Source organism: Talpa occidentalis, unplaced genomic scaffold (assembly GCF_014898055.3).
Source record: "Talpa occidentalis isolate TD23 unplaced genomic scaffold, MPIMG_talOcc4v2.1 talOcc4.5, whole genome shotgun sequence".
NCBI classification, from domain to species: Eukaryota; Metazoa; Chordata; class Mammalia; order Eulipotyphla; family Talpidae; genus Talpa; species Talpa occidentalis.
Genome location: NW_023604861.1, coordinates 130,507,544 through 130,526,168, shown reverse-complemented (window position 1 = coordinate 130,526,168; position 18,625 = coordinate 130,507,544). Strand labels below are relative to the sequence as shown.

The 18,625-nt window shown below is 37.7% G+C and overlaps 1 protein-coding gene across 1 annotated transcript in view; it reads right to left on the bottom strand.

Annotated features, from left to right (window-relative positions):
• The window catches only part of WDR35 (WD repeat domain 35), a 55,205-nt gene that overhangs the window by 12,239 nt on the left and 24,341 nt on the right, over positions 1-18,625 (bottom strand). The window contains exons 12-21 of the mRNA XM_037528468.2: positions 16,189-16,333; positions 13,591-13,660; positions 12,555-12,608; positions 11,429-11,538; positions 10,759-10,969; positions 5,788-5,868; positions 3,073-3,209; positions 2,579-2,782; positions 1,744-1,890; positions 662-794 (exon numbers count right to left, since the gene is read on the bottom strand). Of these exons, the coding sequence (XP_037384365.1) occupies positions 662-794; positions 1,744-1,890; positions 2,579-2,782; positions 3,073-3,209; positions 5,788-5,868; positions 10,759-10,969; positions 11,429-11,538; positions 12,555-12,608; positions 13,591-13,660; positions 16,189-16,333 (1,292 nt within the window). The remainder of the gene's footprint in view (positions 1-661; positions 795-1,743; positions 1,891-2,578; positions 2,783-3,072; positions 3,210-5,787; positions 5,869-10,758; positions 10,970-11,428; positions 11,539-12,554; positions 12,609-13,590; positions 13,661-16,188; positions 16,334-18,625) is intronic.

Sequence of the window (18,625 nt, the reverse complement as noted above, 5' to 3'; positions counted from 1 at the left end):
TGGCCACCATCAGTTCAAGGAGCTAGACCCAAACAGAGTTCCTTGGAGAGTGGATGAAAACTGCTAACTCACTGGTATTGTACTGCTTAGCGATTTACGCTTTAGATAAAGCAATAAAAGACAAACACATTAATAGCACTCAATAATTAATAGAGGCTAAAAAAATAAAAATAAAAATAAAATAATTAATAGAGGCTTTGAAAGAACATACAAAACAAAGTTCCAGAGAACTCAGCTTTTTGGGCCTTTTTAAAATATATTTTATTGTCAATATAACATAATAAAAGTCTAGCTGTTTTTTAATATTTCACACATACTTATCCCAGGACCCAGCTGGATTATTTTGAAGCAAGTCTCAGACAATGTGTCATTTCATCTGTAAATACTTCAGGTGTTCAGGTAACCCTGTACAATTGCCAATTTTATGCATCTGATGAAACTACACAAAACTATAGTCATGTGACTAATCTGCCCTCCATTTTCAGTCATTCTGTAATACTGACATGATGTTTTCACAATTAAAAGTATCACTGCAATTCTAAGAAACTAAGATTGTAGATTAATTTTAAATCTTCTTTGTTGCAGATAATATTTCCTGATAGTAACATAATCCTTATAAATGAATCTATCAACTTCAAAGACTACAACCTATAATACCTACTGGAAGCAACTTGTGGTTTTCTGGGAGAGAATTAGCAAGACTCTCCAGTCCCTCATAATCTTCTAACATGTAATAACATTCAGCTAAGCGTTCCTGGTTCCGGCCTTGTACATAATACTGTACAGCATTTAACCTATGGAAAGAAGAAAGAAGAAAAACATTTAAAATTAATGTGAATTAATTGAGAAATAAGCACTTTCACCAAAAATGTTCCTTCATTTTAATTGCTTACATTACTCTAGTCATTATCTTCAGTTTTAGAATGTCTCTGAAGCATACAAATTAGAAAAGAAAAATCTAAAAACTGTGAAGCACATTTTAGTAGCAACATACTTTGAATAGTCTTTAAAAATATTGTTTTAGGACCTCCCCTGGTAGCGCAGCGGTTGAGCGCGGGGCTGCAAAGCTGCCCACAGCCTCTGCAGTGCCAGTTTGATCCCCGGCCACCGGCGAGGGTCCCACATAGCGCACAGACCTCTCCTGCCGCCCACTGCTCCCCTCAGCAGTGTATTTCGAACAGCAGTCTGCCTGTTCTGCTCCCTGCTCTGGCTCTGGTGAATTCTCTCACCATCCCGCGCTTCTGACTGTACCCAGTGCTTGTATAAATAAATAAATAAATCTTTTTTTTAAAAATTAAAAAAAAATAAAAATATTGTTTTAATCTGATAATATATAACTGTACTTCCAAATACTGACATAAATAAGTATATTGATCAAAATGAAAAGTTAAGAATAAAAATCAGTGATTTCTGAAAATGATCAGTAATAACAAAACAAGCAAATATGAAATAGATTTTTCAGAAATAAACTATACCCTGTGGAGAATTGCACACTATGGTCTCAAACACTAGAAAGCTGCCCAGAGGTAAGCACAAGCCTTGTGAGTTTGGAAAGCCCAAAGTTTTATAGCACTTGCATAACAACTTTAAGGATCTCTTGCTCCCCAGTGTGACTATATTTGAAATTTAGGATTCAGGAGAACAGTCTTCATTTCCCTGGCATTATTTCCCAAGGAAGGACGCAGGCAGCCAACATTTTAAATGCTACGTGAGTGGACAAGGAGGTCCAGACAGGCTTTCTACCATTTCTGTCGATCAGCAAAGTAGTCCCCGATGGCGTTGTGGGCTTGTTCCAGAAGACTGTCATCCGCATCGCCAGATCCAGTTTTCAGGAGTTGGAGAACTCTAAACCAATCTCCCAATTTCAACCGGAGGCCAATAGCAAGATCTCTGCACACAGTGACATTCATTAGTTCACTCACTCAACAAATATTTATCAAGGGCCTACTATGTGCTAGATTCAAATCAAGGGTGGTGCTGGGAATATATAGTAGTGAGTAGACAGACAGGTAATGCTCCAACATTTTGAAACTTAACCTAGCCAGGTAAGAGGCAGTGGGAAGAACCTGGAATGGGAAAAAGGAACTAACTCTCTGCCTTTTATTTTCCAGAACTTCTAATTTAGTTAGCAAAAAAATGACTTAAATAGTATTCACTTCTATTTATCATATATTATTTTATATAAATCAAAAATTATATACACAGAATAAACTCAGTCTCTGCTCATTATTTCCTGCTCCTGAACAAGAGAAAATAAAATAATGGCCTAAATCAAAAGCAGAACCCAAATAATGAGCTATGTAGTCAATGATAAAAGCCCCCAGTCTCTGTAATCATGTGCTTTGTCCCCCTACCGAATGAAAAAAAAATCTCCTATGGTGAGACATTAGCATACATAAAAGCAGAGAAGGAAACAGCCCCCAAATTACAGCAAATTAATGAAGGGCATGTGGAATATGTAGGTTGTAATCCAAACTGAAATTAATTTCCAAAAGAAATGATATAGTTAGCCTATTTTCCACCGCTTCTTTGTACACATTCTGGAATGTTCTGAAATGCTTGTACCTTCATTACTGACCTTCTGTCCATATCAAGATACATTCTTTCAGCTTCCTCGAACCTGCCAAAGTAGGCAGCTACTTCAGCCTGCTTCATGGACTCACTCTGTAGGTTGCCCAAGCGCTTCACAAACTTAATGCCTTGGTAGTCTTTGCAGCGGACAAACGCTTGCTCTGCAGTGTGCAAATCCAGTTTCTGAAGAGCAGCTTCAGCCAGCAGGCGCCTTCATTAAAAAAGAAACCGAAAAGCAAATTACAAATTACTAACAACTCTTGAATCAAATTCAATTTTATACCGACTGTTTCTAGTGCAATTTGGAAGGAAGTGAGTATTTTAACACATGAAGACATTTCTCATAATATTAATGCCTAAGGTGAATACTCTGAAATCTAAAATGAATTCATATGTTTTATAAAGAAGCATGGGAACAGAAGTTTTTCCCAGGAGGCTGGCACAAGAGCCGGGATGAGAGAGCAGGCACATCTGAAGTTTTGGGAGTTTTATGTTAAATACCAAAGTCGGGGGTGTGGATTGTCCTCTATAAATTGAGATGCATCTTCAATTCCAACCTTCTCAATCAAAGCTCGGCTATCTCGGAGGGACCGAATCTCAAAGTTAATTATATAATCCTTGTTTGGATGTTCTGGATTCTAGAAGTAAAGGTGAAAATAAAGGAATTTAATAAATTGTTGCCTTTAGAGTCTAGGTTAGCTTTTTCAATTAAAAACACTACTTCATATTGTAAACCTGGGAGAAAACATGGCAGTTTGACAAAAAAAAAAAAAAAAAAAAATTTGAAGGCCAGTGTTACAAAAAAGAGCTGTTTAATGGACAAAGAAAATTAAGCTGCAGTTACAATGAACTCACCAGTTCATTGTCTCCCAATAAGTGGAAAAGCGGAGCACACAAGAAGACAGAACCTGGGCCTCCCTGGTGGCGCAAGGTGTTAAGACACAACCTACGAAGCTGTTCACAGCCACTGCAGCAAGAGTTTGATCCCCAGGCAGGGAGCTACCCACATGGTGCAGCAGACCTCTTCTGACTCACCCGCTGCTCCCCTCAGCAATGTATTTCAGTCAGTCTGCCTGTTCTGTTCCCCACTCTGTCTCTGGTGAATCCTCTCACCGACTGCATCTCTGACCTGTACCCCAGTTCTTGTATGCATAGATAAATAAATCTTTAAAAAAAGAAGAAGAAGACAGAACCCTCATGTGAAACAACAATGGCTCCTAGAGACCGGAGTTCTCTGAAAAGGTAAACTGAGTCTCAAGCACCCCCCTCTCACCCTGCAACTAAACCACTGTATCTACAAACTGAAAAGTCCTTGGGGAACTCCCATGTAGAAAGTAGGAAGCAGTACTGAATGAGCATGAGGTTTGGTTTCAAACAGACCTACACTCAAATCCTAACTCCACTGCTTGCTGGCTACATGACAACTCTTTCAAGAACCTGTGCTAATACCACTCTGCCATCAAGGAAGCCAGGCTATCACCCCACATATAAACCCAGTCCTGTCTCTACTGCCGACTCCACTGCTTTACTCCCCAATGACTCCAGGATGATGCCCAAACTCCACAGCCAGGCATGCAGTTGGTTATGGCCTGGGCCACCTCCCCCCTCACCTCTCCCCAGCCTCATTACTGCCAGTGCTACCAATCACACACAACAGTTTTGAAGCCAGAGAGGTTGGAGTCAAATCATTCCTTTTGCCTAGTCACTGCAAATGAGCTCATCTCTCCAACTGTTAGGTTTTTCATCTGAACAAGTGGAGATAATAATCAAACTTCTTACAGTTGTGATGACTACATGGATAACACAAACAAACATCCAGCAGAGTGCTGGGCTGTGCCCCTCACACTCTCTCAGCCTCAATCCTGGCCCACACCCCTGGGTACAGAGCTTCAAGGACATGCACCTACTGCCTGGACCTCAGCACTGCCAATCCCTCCCAATCCCTCCCTTTCCTTTCTGTGCCCTGTGGTGTCATCACTTTCCAAATCCAAGCCACATTTGGGTTGAAAGCCCATCTTGCTGCTATGATGGTCATTACACAGGAAAAAGGGGTTCATAATAAAAGGGTGTGTTGCAGACCCCTAAGGCATAAAGTGCTGAGACAAGGAGAATGCTGGGGTCGTTCCTGGGAGACTGGTCAGCACGGGATGGCCCGTGTCCAGACCATGAAGTCTTTTCTTGTGTCAGTAAAGCTAAGCCTGAGAAACAAGCAAGATTAGAAAGGAAGTAGAACAGACCTGATAACGCAGAACTTTAGCAGTGAATATGTGCCTGGAGAAGACTAGATACTAAGAGAGTGATTCACTATGTCATAACTAACAAGGGGGGCAGTTTGTATCAATAAAAATGAGTTGCACCGGGCACTCGGGACGCTTGAGTTGAATGGAGAAGCCTTGCGTTCCCTGGGTCCCACTTCTCTTAAATTCTATTTTGTGTCTGTCATTTATTTATTTATTGGTTATTTCGGATTCCTCTCCTCCATCCTGTTCACTGGAGCTGGTCTCCGGGAAGGGTGCAATGACATCAGACCAAAATAGGAAAGCATGCTACAAACAGCAACTAGCTTTCAAAATTTTAAATCTATCCCAATTCAAATAAGCACTGCAGTACATAGAAGCAGTTAATATTTTGGATAAAATGAAAGTCAAACTGCTCTCAATATTTTTAGGGTAAAAAAATCCCAAATGATGGTCAATGAAGGCCAAAGCAGAGGATCAAAAACATGGTATCAGAAATGGGTTACTTTATAAAACCTGAAAAAAAAAAATGGGTACTGGACCTTCAAGAAAGTACTCAGATATCCTAGAAGTAGAAAAAGACTAAAGTAAATTGTCAGGTATTTCTTTAGTACCTCTTTGTTACTAATACAACATGAGTGATGCCAACAACCAGCTACCATTATTTGGTCTCTCGGTCCCAGCACTGAGTGCTGAGTGCTCTTCAAACATTATCTTATAAAATAAAAATCCTGTCAGATAGGCATGATTATTGCCCATATTTTCGTAGAGGTAAAAATTGAGGCTCATACACAGGACAGGAAAGTGAAGCCCCCAGAGGTGCAGGAAGCTATTGAGGGGTCACCCAAGTGACAGCGCTGGGTCGGAACCCAGGTGTCCCATCTCCTCACTCCACATGCCCAACCGGGGCCCAACACTCCAGCACCAAAGTGAATCTGGGGCAGCCAGCAACAGAAACGCACTCCTTACTGGGAATTACCTTTAATATCTCATCCAAAAGTACAGACTTGATTTCTAAATCCTCAAAGTTACAAATATATCCAGAAGTCTGAATGGGTTCCTTTAAAGACAAAAACAAATGTTCTGTTTAATTGCACAAAATTTTCCTGCCTTTATCACACTGCAACTTTTAATTTTATTATAACACTTTTAGCTAACTTACACATATCACATTTCACTGCCAAATATTTCAGTGCATAAGTCTAAAAACAACGAGGTTCTCTGACATGGCCAGAGAACTACATAATTGATATTAATTTCCTAATGGCATTTAATCTAGATTTTCACAGTTAACCTAAAAAGACCTTATATAGGTTAATAATCTTATTCTTTTGATTTGACATTAAATTTAATTCTTTATAAAACTGACAAACAGGATATTTGGATCTAAGTATATATTAATCAAAGAAGTCTCCTACCAGACTAAGAAGTCTGACTTTTGCAACATTAGACAGAGTGCCCTGATAGATTTCTGATAGATTTCTACATAAGGAGGTTCAATTTGCAATATGTAAATGAGTGAGTCTGTTATAAACATGTCTTTCTGTTATTCTAGTGTTATGCAGGCTTTTAGAAATAAAGTATAGTAGATGCATAGCATAACGTAAAGGACCCGCACTAAATCCTTAGCAACGAGTACATATATGATGTAAACAAACAAACAAAAAAACCCCATATACTTACAACCACCAAGAACACTGTAAAAAGAATAGGATGCTGTCTGATGATGGAACTAATACAAGACTATTTTTTTTAATGTGTGAATAAAAGAAAATCATAATCATAAAAGAAAATAACCAAAATCCAAATGAAATAACCTGTCAAACTTATAACCCTGAAAGTTATTCCTCCATATATGATAAAAACACAAAACTTATAATAGGAATATATCAAAAAGATGAAAAAAGGGGTAAAGTTGGATCATATCTAGTTTGAGCTTAGAATGTTTAAGAGTGAGGCTCTTTACTGGGTTCCAAATGCATATTTTCCTTTAAAAAGTAGAAATTGTGGGCCTCCCCGGTGGCGCAGCGGTTGAGCGCTGGGTTGCGAAGCTGCCCGCCGCCTCTGCTGCGCTGGTTCGATCCCCGGCTGCTCCCCGGCCACCGGAGGAGGGTCCCGCATGGCGCGCAGACCTCTCCTGCCGCCCGCTGCTCGCCTCAGCAGTGTACTTCGGTCCTTCTGCCTGCTCTGCTCCCCGCTCTGGCTCTGGTGAATTCTCTCACCCTCCCGCGCTTCTGACTGTACCCAGTGCATGTATAAATAAACAAACAAACAAACAAATAAATAAAACATGCCTCTATAAAAAAAAAAAAAAAGTAGAAATTGTTGAATAATATATTCAAATTATATTTTAAAACTTTATAAAATAACTTTATTTTCTCAAAAAAGGTTGCTATATAAAGCAAATAGTATGTTTTTATGAGCAATGAACACAAAAAGAATCAGAACAAAATTTAATTTAAAATGAAAGTATATGTAATTAAATACTTCTTATAAAATTTATGATCTTTCATATCCTTTGATTATTTTGATATTACATGTAAACCAAGCAAACCAATATCCTGTGTAAAAATGTTTATCATGAGAAAAAAATTTATTTTGGACTAGATAATGCAACAGAGCAAGATGAAAATATAAAGTCACAAAAGATGATCTGTGGGTAGAAAATGCCAAAAAAACAAAAGTGGGGAAAGTTACAAAAACAAGATTCCAAAATAATCTATGATAATTGGCACATAAGTAAGTATGAAAATAATTATGTGATTCAGATTTTTAAAATTCAACTTCTGCTTGAAGCAGCTCACCTAATTTTCCTTCTCTTCCAAAATTCACTAAATATCCATCCACAATTCAATTGAAAATGAAGTTTTAGACCAGTTATCTACAAAGCAGGGTGTACTCACCTAAGTAGCATGCAAAATATTTTTATCAAAAAAAGTATTTAAAACTTTACTGAACTACACTGTACCCAGAAACACATGTGCTCGTCCTCATACACAAATCAGAGGCCTCACAAGGGCCAAGGTAAGAGAGGCCCTCAGTGCCCGTGCCCAACTGTCCGGAGCGGCATGCTGTGACATACTGATGGCAACCTAGGCCTAGTTGAGCAGAGGTAGGGATCACAGTATCTACTGTTAGCTAACGCTCAGAAATTGGACAAGTGGCTTACAGGCTTCCTGCAAAGAATCTGCGAATGAAATCTAACACTGACACTGCAAGCGCAAGCCAACAAAGAACGGGCAGAACAGCCCCCTCTCTTGTTAGAAGAGCAAATTCTTGAGTCAGTCACATCACAAGCTGAAAACAAGGACAGTCTACTCAGATCTGCCAAACATTGGCTAAAAAATCAAAACTATCAAATAGACTATTAGAAGCATGGGACTTGTATTCACTAGTGAGTAGTTTCACACTCCAAAGTGTGCACTGTGCCTAAGACACTAGGAATGGTAGCACAAAGCACAACTACTAACATGGCGTTTTTAAATAAAGTTGAAATTATCCCACTAGAATTTATCTTTTTTTCATTCTTTTAAAATTTCTATTTTAGGGATACGATTGATAACATAGGTCATTATGTGTAATTTTTAGCTAAATAAGTATACATAGATGACGGTATGTATTCAAAAGTTTAGAACTGACTTGTCTGAAAAAGAATCAAAGGCACAAAAATGAGAGCCTGACCGATGAAAATACAACATGTGAAAGAAATATGCATGTGAAAGAGCAGTGCCACCGAGAGGTGCAATTAAAGAAAAAGAATCCAGTACCTGGGAAGCATCACTGCAGATGAAAATGAGCAAGAACAGAACAGCAACCTTAAATGTTCATTTCCTTCACAGAAAATGTGCCTTACCTGGGTATTTGAATTTTGCAAATAAATAGCATTCTTTCCTCACATATAATCTGAAGAAAGGTTGACAACTTAAAGAAAGGTTAAGAATACAGAATTCATAACAGTACTCAAATGCATAAAAATACTTTTAATATTAACTGTCAAACAATCGCTTAGCTCCTGAATAACAATATAGAATACTAGGTCCTGACAGAGTTCCAGTAAGCTGTTTTGAAGAGTGCGTCCTTAATGACAGGTCAAAAAGCACCCAGAGCAATGAAGAACAGACTGACTGACCCAGCACGGCCAGAGCCCTCAAGAGTGAAAAGAACAAGGCCTCCCCTGGTGGCGCAGCGGTTGAGTGCTACCCTCAGCCTCTGCAGCGCCAGTTCAATCCCCGGCTGCCAGCGAGGGTCTCACATGGAGCACAGACCTCTCTTGCCCGCCCGCTGCTCTCCTCAGCAGTGTATTTCATCAGTCTGCCTGTTCTGTTCCCCGCTCTGGCTCTGGTGAATTCTCTCACCCTTCCACACTTCTGACTGTACCCAGTGCTTGTATAAATAAATAAATAAATCTTTAAAAAAAAAAAAAGAATGAAAAGAACAACATGACACAGTTTATGAAGAACTCTATTGAGTGGAAAGGTTGTAAGAAATCCACCCAGTTCCAAATCTAATAGATGTTGAACTACATGCCAAGTCAGAAAACAAACTCAAGAAAAAGACTTGTGTTAAATTGCTTAAGAAACACTTTCCACCAGGCCAAGATTTTATGGGTACTCGGCGGGCCACATGCTATACACACAGTGGGCAGCCAGGCATAACAAACACTCCCTCTTCTCCAGGTAAGATTTCTGACTCAATACAAGTAGGGCTGAGGGTGGAAAAGGACCCTATCATTCAAAAAGTATTCTATGCCCATCCTCAAGGTCATCATGTGATTACCTATTAAATTTTCACACTGGTTTTAGGGTAAGGAACCCTCGAATAAAGTCTGTGCTTATAGGCCACATTACTTCCTTTAAACCCTGGCTCAGGGTCTAAGGATTGCAAAGGTCCTTAAGACTCCTAAAAGTTTGAACAAAGACTCAGAGCAATTGCATCAGGTCGTTAGCCAACCCAAAGATCCTGAACAGGGCTCAGAAGGGAAAATAATTTAGGATATTAAAGGGGCAAATAGTTTATCACTAAATAAGTTACCACAGAAGATCTTCAGCAGCTCTGAGGCCCAAGCATGTGATTTCTTCCAAAGAAGGAAACTGCAAGTCCAAACAAATGCTGAATCATGATATACAGCATTAATTTACTCATTTCTTATTGCCATGAGTGGTGAAAGGGGTACAGAAAAGTCCAAATTGAAAATTCATTAATAACTCAAAAATGTTGAAAAGATGTACCTCCTCCTTAATGATGTGTTGATTAATCTCCCACTCAAAATATGTTGAATTTCCCAAACACAACAGCTAACAGTTAATCCAGAGAAGACTAAGTGGCAGCAGAATTCAGAACCTAAAAATGCTGATGTGCGCCCCAAGTAGAAAATCAAAATATGACAAAATTAGTGAGAAAGGGGCTTCCTGCTCCTCCAGAGAGTAGGTTCATCACAATTCACAGTCCACACCTGTATATTCCTAAGGTTATCAAGGCGAGAAAGATCAGGATTAGCGGTGCCTACAAATGTAAATGTAACTAAAATGAGATAAGCACAGAATAAGGAGACTAGACAGGAGAAAGAAAATGAAAGGACAAGGCAGTCTCAAAACTATATTTTTTTAGTTAGTTTGTTTTCAACAATTTTGGTAAATAAGAGTACTGATTTCTTTTTAACTTTGACAAGGAAGAAAATAAAGACCATATAGTGAGTGGCCATGGGTCCATCTCTTAAAAAGAACAGATAAATACTTAAGAAGTGCCTCAGAAAACACAGAAAATATTTTTTAAATGAAAATTATTCCTATTTCTGCCAAATTATTTTAAAACCCCAAAGAAATGTTTCGATTAATTTTTCTGAAATTCACACAGCCAACAACAAACATCTTGGTGAAACAAAGAGAAAATATCCACGTTGTGATATTTGGCTCATTTTTTTATGTAGTTAATGCTCATTCCTTGTTTTTACCTCTGGATCCAGGTTTCTGAAAACATACATTCTTGTCTTCTCCATCATTGCAAATAAATCAGGATTATCTCTAGCCCACTTCATATCCCAGACATCTTTTCGCTCCAGCTTTAGCAACTCCCCAGTGACTTGCTGTCCTGTGCTGTCTGTTACCCGAGCATCCAAGTCAAAAAAAATGAGAACTCCTGAGATGTCTATGATAGCAAGACGACTACAAGCAATGAAATTGGAGAAGGGAGGAAAGTTGTAAAATTACTAAGAGCGATCATAAATGATAATTACCTATAGCCATTCTTCTTCAAAATCAGTTCATCAGAATGTGTGAATAAGGTAGACATGGTTTGATATAAATAAATGACTTTAAACAAATTTCAATAAATTTGATAAATTTAATAAATTTCCTCTCCATCTGTGAGGAAAAAGTACCCAAAGGGATTAAAGCAACTGGTAGACAAATAAAATATTACATTAGCATTCCATATCTTGCCCAATTAGAGAAAGACATTTAAACGAAATACAGCACAGCAAATACAAATACAGTGGATACCATACTGAACAATAAGACAAATTTAAAACACACACCATGTCTTCATATTTGTTACATATTGTAGCTCCAACAATCACAATTGATAACTCCTAAATCTAGCACAAGAAGAGTTTTCATACTTACCTGGAGCTGCAATTCAACGATAACTGGTAGGATCGATAATTAAGAGAGTATTTTTGAATCAAACCAACATTAGGAAGACTGTATCTCTGAATGGTGCCAGATTCACGACCCTATGAGAATTACTTTTGATTACAAAGGAGTATTTACCCATAACACTATTAAATTACTACTACTGGTCTCTCTATATGTTCATGCATTTATTTTAAACCAGAGTGATAATGTCATATTGAACTCACAATTCTGATACTGAATTATGCTACTGAGTACATATTTACCTCTTTAATTTAAACATGTTAAAATCAGTTGAAGATGATATAAGTTTCTCATGTAAAGTTTAAGGAAGAAATCAGAAACCTAGTTCTTTAATAATACATACATTCTTACATCACAGGAAGTAATATCTAGAGTTATTTACAGTTGTTTATTTTAATAGTCACAGTACACTGAAAGCGAAAATACAAAGCATTTATTGAATTAAATTTCAAACGTATGAAAAATCAATATATGATCACCATAAGAGAGTGCAGTTACTGAAAGTCTATGCTTTTATCCTCTAGTCAACGATCTGATACTAGCTTTTAGTAAAAGGAGAAAATAATCGGAAAATAGTGATACAATGAGTATTAGTTTAAATGTGTTTAAAAAATAAACCAGAATGTAAGTTTCTGTGCAATTCTGTGCAAGCCTTAAGGCTGACAGACCAATAGTTAGTACAACAAACAGGAAAGCCGAGATTTTCAAACTCTCCAGCCTCTTCATTCTAAGTAGTATGAAAGTGACTTTGAAAGCACCTTTTCTGACACACAATAGCAAGCCACGGAGAGGAAGGAGCTCCCTAAGACCTACTACCACCAGCAGCTCACCCCACATCTGCCAAACCCTTTTAGGGCCCATTCAACCCAGTATCAAATTCTCCTCAGCTGGGCCCCAATCTTTTGCTCTTACAAAGAGCCCTTTTGACAATGATTATTAATTTGTGAGGTAATCTTTAAAGTTTTCTTATTTATTATTCCAGGTTTATTAAAACTTGAGGTGCCCACAAGATGACTGATACTCAAAACATACTGCACTGCCTTCTTTGACAATTTAAACAATTATTAATCATAAGTTTTTTTTTTTAACTTACCACAATCAGTGTCTTATCAGATGCAGTTATGGCACAAATTGGATCCCTTGTGCCCTAAAATAAATTGTTATTCATTAGCAAATATTTATTGAACGTGCAATTCACTAAGGAGCTACAGCAACAATAGAGTAATGTCACACTTACTTAAATGAGCACCTACTAGATGTGTCAGACACCTGAACTAACTCAAAAGAAGTCTCTACCCTGGGGATCGCTCAGAAGCCTATTGGAGAAGACAGCAAGCCAAATGCACAGAGTGCTCCGAGAACAGCGAGGCTCACACAGGAGTCACGACAGCAGAGGACGGCACATCTAGCTCACACGGAGACAAGCAGAAACTGGAGCTTAGTCACAGAGGTTCAGCAGATGCAGAGGACCAGCAGATGCCAAAATAAAGAGTGAAATGGCAGGCACTGAAAACACCTGGTTAGATCTTAAGAGCATGTACTAGTTAAAAAAATAGTCGATCTCAAAAGGTTACATATTGTATGATTCCATAATAGCAATAGCAAAGTTAAAACTATAGAGGTGGAAAACAGATCTATGGCTGCCAGGGGAGAGGTCTGTGCATGGGGAGTGGACATGGAAATGAAGAGGTATGAGGCAAGTTTATTTGTGGCAATAAATTTACATAAAAGTAGACACACACTCACTCACATGGAAAAACCAGTAGAAACTGAATAAGGAATCAAGTCCAAATCTAGCTCAGTATCATAACAGCATGAGTTCCCCAATTTTGACATTAGACATATATGATGTCACCACTGAGTGAAGATGAGGGGGGAAAAGCTCAACAGTGATTTTTGCTACTTCCTATAAGCCTACAGTTATTTCAAAATAAAGTGTTTTTAAAATCAAAAGAAGAGAAACATTAACAGATCTAGAAAAAAGGTATGCAGAACCCAAAAAAATTAAAGCATTACTAGAATAATACGCTATCCCCTGAAAACAAATTCTCTTTCAGTTTTCAAAATATAATTATGATATTTTCAAATCTATAATTATTAACATTTGCTGGCAAAATAAAATCACCTACTTGAATGGTTTTACTATAATCAAGTACTCCATCTGCTGATCCAGAAGGAAAATCATCAACATGATAAATTCTGAAGGAAAAAAAATCAGAATTTCAAAGAAAGTTTAAGGGTTATATTATTCATAACCTCTAGAATAACTGAAGGACTGGATGACATCAATGAACATTGTTATTTAATATAAGTACCCTGGTTCTTGACACAGCTAAATCTTTAAAAGGCAGAAATTATCTCCGAGGTGGTCAGAGTTATGCAAGTGATATATTCCTGAAAGTTGTTCAAAATTATATTTGAACATTGAATCATAAATTCCCCAGTGAATTTCATTAGCTCTGAAAGATTTTACTGACTATCCAGAGCTGAACACAGGTCAGCAGTACCTTCTAATATACTTAAAAGCTTCTCTGTTGTTTCTCCATAATTTCCTTCTATCAAGGTGCTTAATGAAGCTCAAAATTAACAGAATTTTGTTCCAGAATAAAGAATCCTTCCTTACATAAATTTCTGGTGTTACAGAGAAACTCCACTTACAGAGCTCCACTCAGGTACCTTTATTATAATACTTATTCAAGCCAGTGTTTGTCTGCTTTATTTGTCTTTCCCACTAGACGGTGAGTTTCCTGGAAGCAAAGACACATACTCAGTTGTCTAAAATGTCTGCTGAGACTATACTAAAGAAAATGGAGGTGAACAGGGAAGACAGAGCATAGGCTAGCTCTGAGGCCTCAATTTCTCCATCTGAAAAATAAGGATAACAATTCCTCCTTCGCAGGGTTTTGAAAAGCATAAAGAAAATCGTATTTGCAAAGCAGAGCCTGTTTCATAAAAGGGGTTCAAGAAATTGTAGCTTTAGTGTAGACACAGGAAATTCATGCCATTTTCTATCTTTAAAATACCATGAAATATTATAATTTCTAATTTGAAATCATAATTGTACTGTCACCAATGCAATAAGATCAACAAATTTTTAATAAATTTAATGAAAAGCATTAAATGCAGAAACAAGTACCCACTCAGAGGTATTACGTTTATGCATTGTAATACATTTCTATTAAGCATGTAAATAACTATTTCTGCTAGTTATCACAAAAAAGAAAATAAAGGTGTCAGGAAGTCTTAGGAAGCCATCTGACCACCTCCCTCTCTTGCAACAAGGAGGAACTACGAGAACTGCCAAGTCTGAGCCAGGGCTCAGAGCCCACCATCCTGGCTCCATTTGTCGGCTGGGGGCCTCTGGCAAGCAATTTAAGCGCGTGCGTCTCAGCTTCCTCTGCTAAACAGAATCCTGTGACCGCTGACTAGAGGTACCACCGTGTCCCGCAAGTAAGAAGTGCTCACCATCAACAGCCACATTTCACAGAGGAGGAAACCGAGGTCACAGTGAGAACCAGTCCGGAGCCATTAAAACTAGCGAGTCTATCCCAAAGAGAAATACAAGGAAATGCTGCCTCCTTTATTTAAACAAAAGCCAGAACCTCTTTATTTTATTTATATTCCAGTAACACCGGTTGACAACACTGCATATGACTGAGAAGCACAGGAGCAAACATTCAGACCACAGCCACCTGCACAACAGTCCATTGTCCTGTCCCACTCACCCCTCTGGGAGCCTCCAATCTACAGTCAGATTTCCAGAGTTTGTTACTGGTTTGGTTTCATCTGACCCTTTGTTTGGTTTCTCTATATTCTAAACATCAGTAATGCCACCCAGTACTTGCCTTTCTCCTGACTGACTTCACTTAGCATCATCCCTGCCCCTTGGTACAGGTGAGTCTGCACTCCCTTAAGGGAGGAAAATGCTGCATGAACATCCCAAATATTTTAGGGAAGAAGTGAAAAAGCAACCTGGGACTTCTGTCATGACTGGCACTGCCACCACAGACTCAGTGCCGATCATCAGGTGATGATATTCAACAAAATACTTTGCTTAAAGGCTTCCGTAACAATGAGAAGGCAACAGAGTAAAACTAACACAGGCGACATCATTTACAAAGCACAGATAACACATCTGCACCTTGAGATTCATTCTGGAGAATTCTTCCATCCTGGTTCCTAACTTCTTTATCCTCTTTATCCCTAGTGAGCAGAAACAACCCCAATCCAGACTCCCTGGAATCCAGGGCAAGAGAAAGAAGACAAACCACCAGCGCCCCCACCGAAGGACCTCCTCCCGTCTGGGGCTAAGAGCTGCTTCTGCTATGGCGACCGATGCCAGACTCTCCCCAGCCTCCAGGGAAGACCTGTACCAGTAAGCCACAAGCATGGAGCTTTGATGAGACATTCAGTCTTCAATTAAATAATCCTGTTTCAGCATAATAACCCTAATATGGTAAGAGTGCATAGAGGTGACCAGCCATTTCCTTAAAAACATTTTTCTAGCCTTTATCTTTAAGGGCTTTTTTTCATTATGACATGTTACCTCTCTATTACATTGAAAAATTTAAACAGATAAACTTGAAAGATACTCAACTTAAAGGAAAATATTATTTTTAGTAATCAAAACAATTTACAGCTTTCAAGCATGACAATTTATAATTAGCTATGTCTGATTTAAGTGTGATATGGTTGAGCTACTAAAACATACACATCAAAAGATATACCTTTCTCGCCCTTCTTTTCGAGACCGAGTGATCTGATTAATTTCCAATGCTGTGAGCTTCTTTGCCACACGGTATTGCCAGGTATAAAATGCTTCTTTCGAAGCTGCTATCACATGGGTTTTGGTCATAGCAACAAATAATGGCACTATTAAAAAGAACATTAAGACAATTTGGTTACATTTACACTGTCGCAGAGTTAGCACTGCAAAGGAATTCAGTGATCACTGTGTCCAAGCCTTCATTTTACAGACAAGACACCCTATAAACAGTCTCTGAAACTGCAAAAGAATCACAAGTTGCAGAACTATACAAAAACATTAACTCAAAATAGATCATAGACCTGTATGTTAGAGCTAAAACTATAGAAATCTTAGATGAAATTCAGCGGTAAATCTTTTAACTGATAAATGAGTGATAAAGCCCCACCCCTTCCTCTCTGGGTTAGAGCCCTTGGCTTGTCTCCTCTGATCTCATTTGTCAATTTCCTCATTAAATTAGAAAAGAAAATTCTCCCAAATTCCTTCCTAATTCAGGAATATGTTCTCCTAAACATATAGTTTTTTTCATCTGTTTGTTTTTTAGAGAACATTTAATTAATGCCCTACTGTGTGTAGCCTTTTATGAAGAAGATAGTTTCATCACATGCCTCTCAAAGATAAACAGAGGATTAAAGAAGTAAAATAACTAGGCCAAAGTTAAAAACAGGAAAAAAAATTAAAGACATGCACACAAAATACATATTTAAAAAGCTCCTTTATAGCAATCATGTTAGTACCTGTTTTTAAATTCATGAATAATTAAAATGGTGTGAAATTTAATTTCTATCCATGGATATTGTGCAAAGTAATCACTAACATAGCCAGAATAGAGAAATGATATTGATACCAGCTACCATTTGTAAAGTTCCTGCCTGAGTTCAACTAAAGGATATTCAAGACTTAGGAACTGAAGAAAGAATTGGAAATTAAGCTGATGGTATGATGTTGAAAGAGTAGATTAACAACTCAGGAATTCAAATTCAAGAATTTTTACACACTAACTCAGTACAGTTGAGTCATATTAAAAATTTTCTTCATGGCAATTGTCAAGGTTTTTCTATTTAGACCAGGTACTAATTCTGAACTCTAGAGGGGGCCAAAAGCCTTCCAGTGGAGAACTCACTGGAATCAGTGGGGAGACTGGCAGTAGGGTCAGGGGAGAGCTGAGTGGGACAGATTAGGTCGAGGCTTTGCTCCACCTCCTCTGCGCCCATCTTCACTGACCCATAGACATTTGATAAATATTTAGTAAATTCTACCACGGATTTGCTGATGCTGGCAACTATTATGTTCTCAGTGTGATGAAAAGTGTGCAAAACTTAACGCTTTCAAATAAAATATCACTTTTACTAAGCATATAAAGGCAGTTTTCTAACCAATGTTTGCCTACAATTATAAATTATATTCACTTCCTTCCTTTTCAATACATCCTAAACAATCACAAGAGTTGATCATTAGCCTGATTAACTCAAAATTAAAATGTTCATGGTTCACAGGAATAGTCAGACTTTTTGCACTCAAATCACACACATGTGCTAACTCTGTGGGCTTAGATGAGTCACTTATTCTCTCTGAACCTCAGTTTACTTACTGCAAATTGAAGATTATAATAATACCAACCTTACACAGCTGCTTTAAGAGTTAAAAGAGAGAATAAATGTACAGTACCACACCTGGCACAGAATAATGGTAATTTTTTAAGCCAATATTATTAAATGTTTTCAAAATATATGCCAGGCATATATTTCACATAATTATATCAATTGTAATTATATAGTTTTGATATTTAATTATATTAATATATAATTAATATATAACATATCTTAATTCACAACCACTTTATAAGGTAAGCATTATTATTACCCCCATTTAACAGATGAAGACACTGATGAACAGAATGGTTAAATAACTTGCTGAGTTTGCACAGCTAAAAAGTGGTAGAAACTAGGACACAAACCAGTTAATCTGGCTCCAAATCTGTACTCTTAACCACTATGGCATACTGCTGCTCACTGAGGGTTAATCAGCGTTAGGTGTGGTTGCTATTATTGTTTTTATTTTTATTAGTTGTGTAGGTTTTTATAATAAAACTATATATAAATCCATGAAGCAATACCAAAAATTGAATACAATCATCTGAAACATGTTCTTTTGAATCAGGGTAGATAAGCCTAGCCACATAAATGATGCAAGATATTTGTCAATAAACCCATCCCATCCAGATAGGATAAGTCTCTAGGAAAAACTTAGAATACTAAACTTTAACAGATTTTTTAGGAAACCAACACAACCAAGATAAAAGCACTCCATTTCCTCATCAGTTATTCAATATCTGGAAAGAAAAAATTCAAAGTATCTAGAAGGATTATGAGAAAAAAAGTTTTAAGGAAAATAATTAT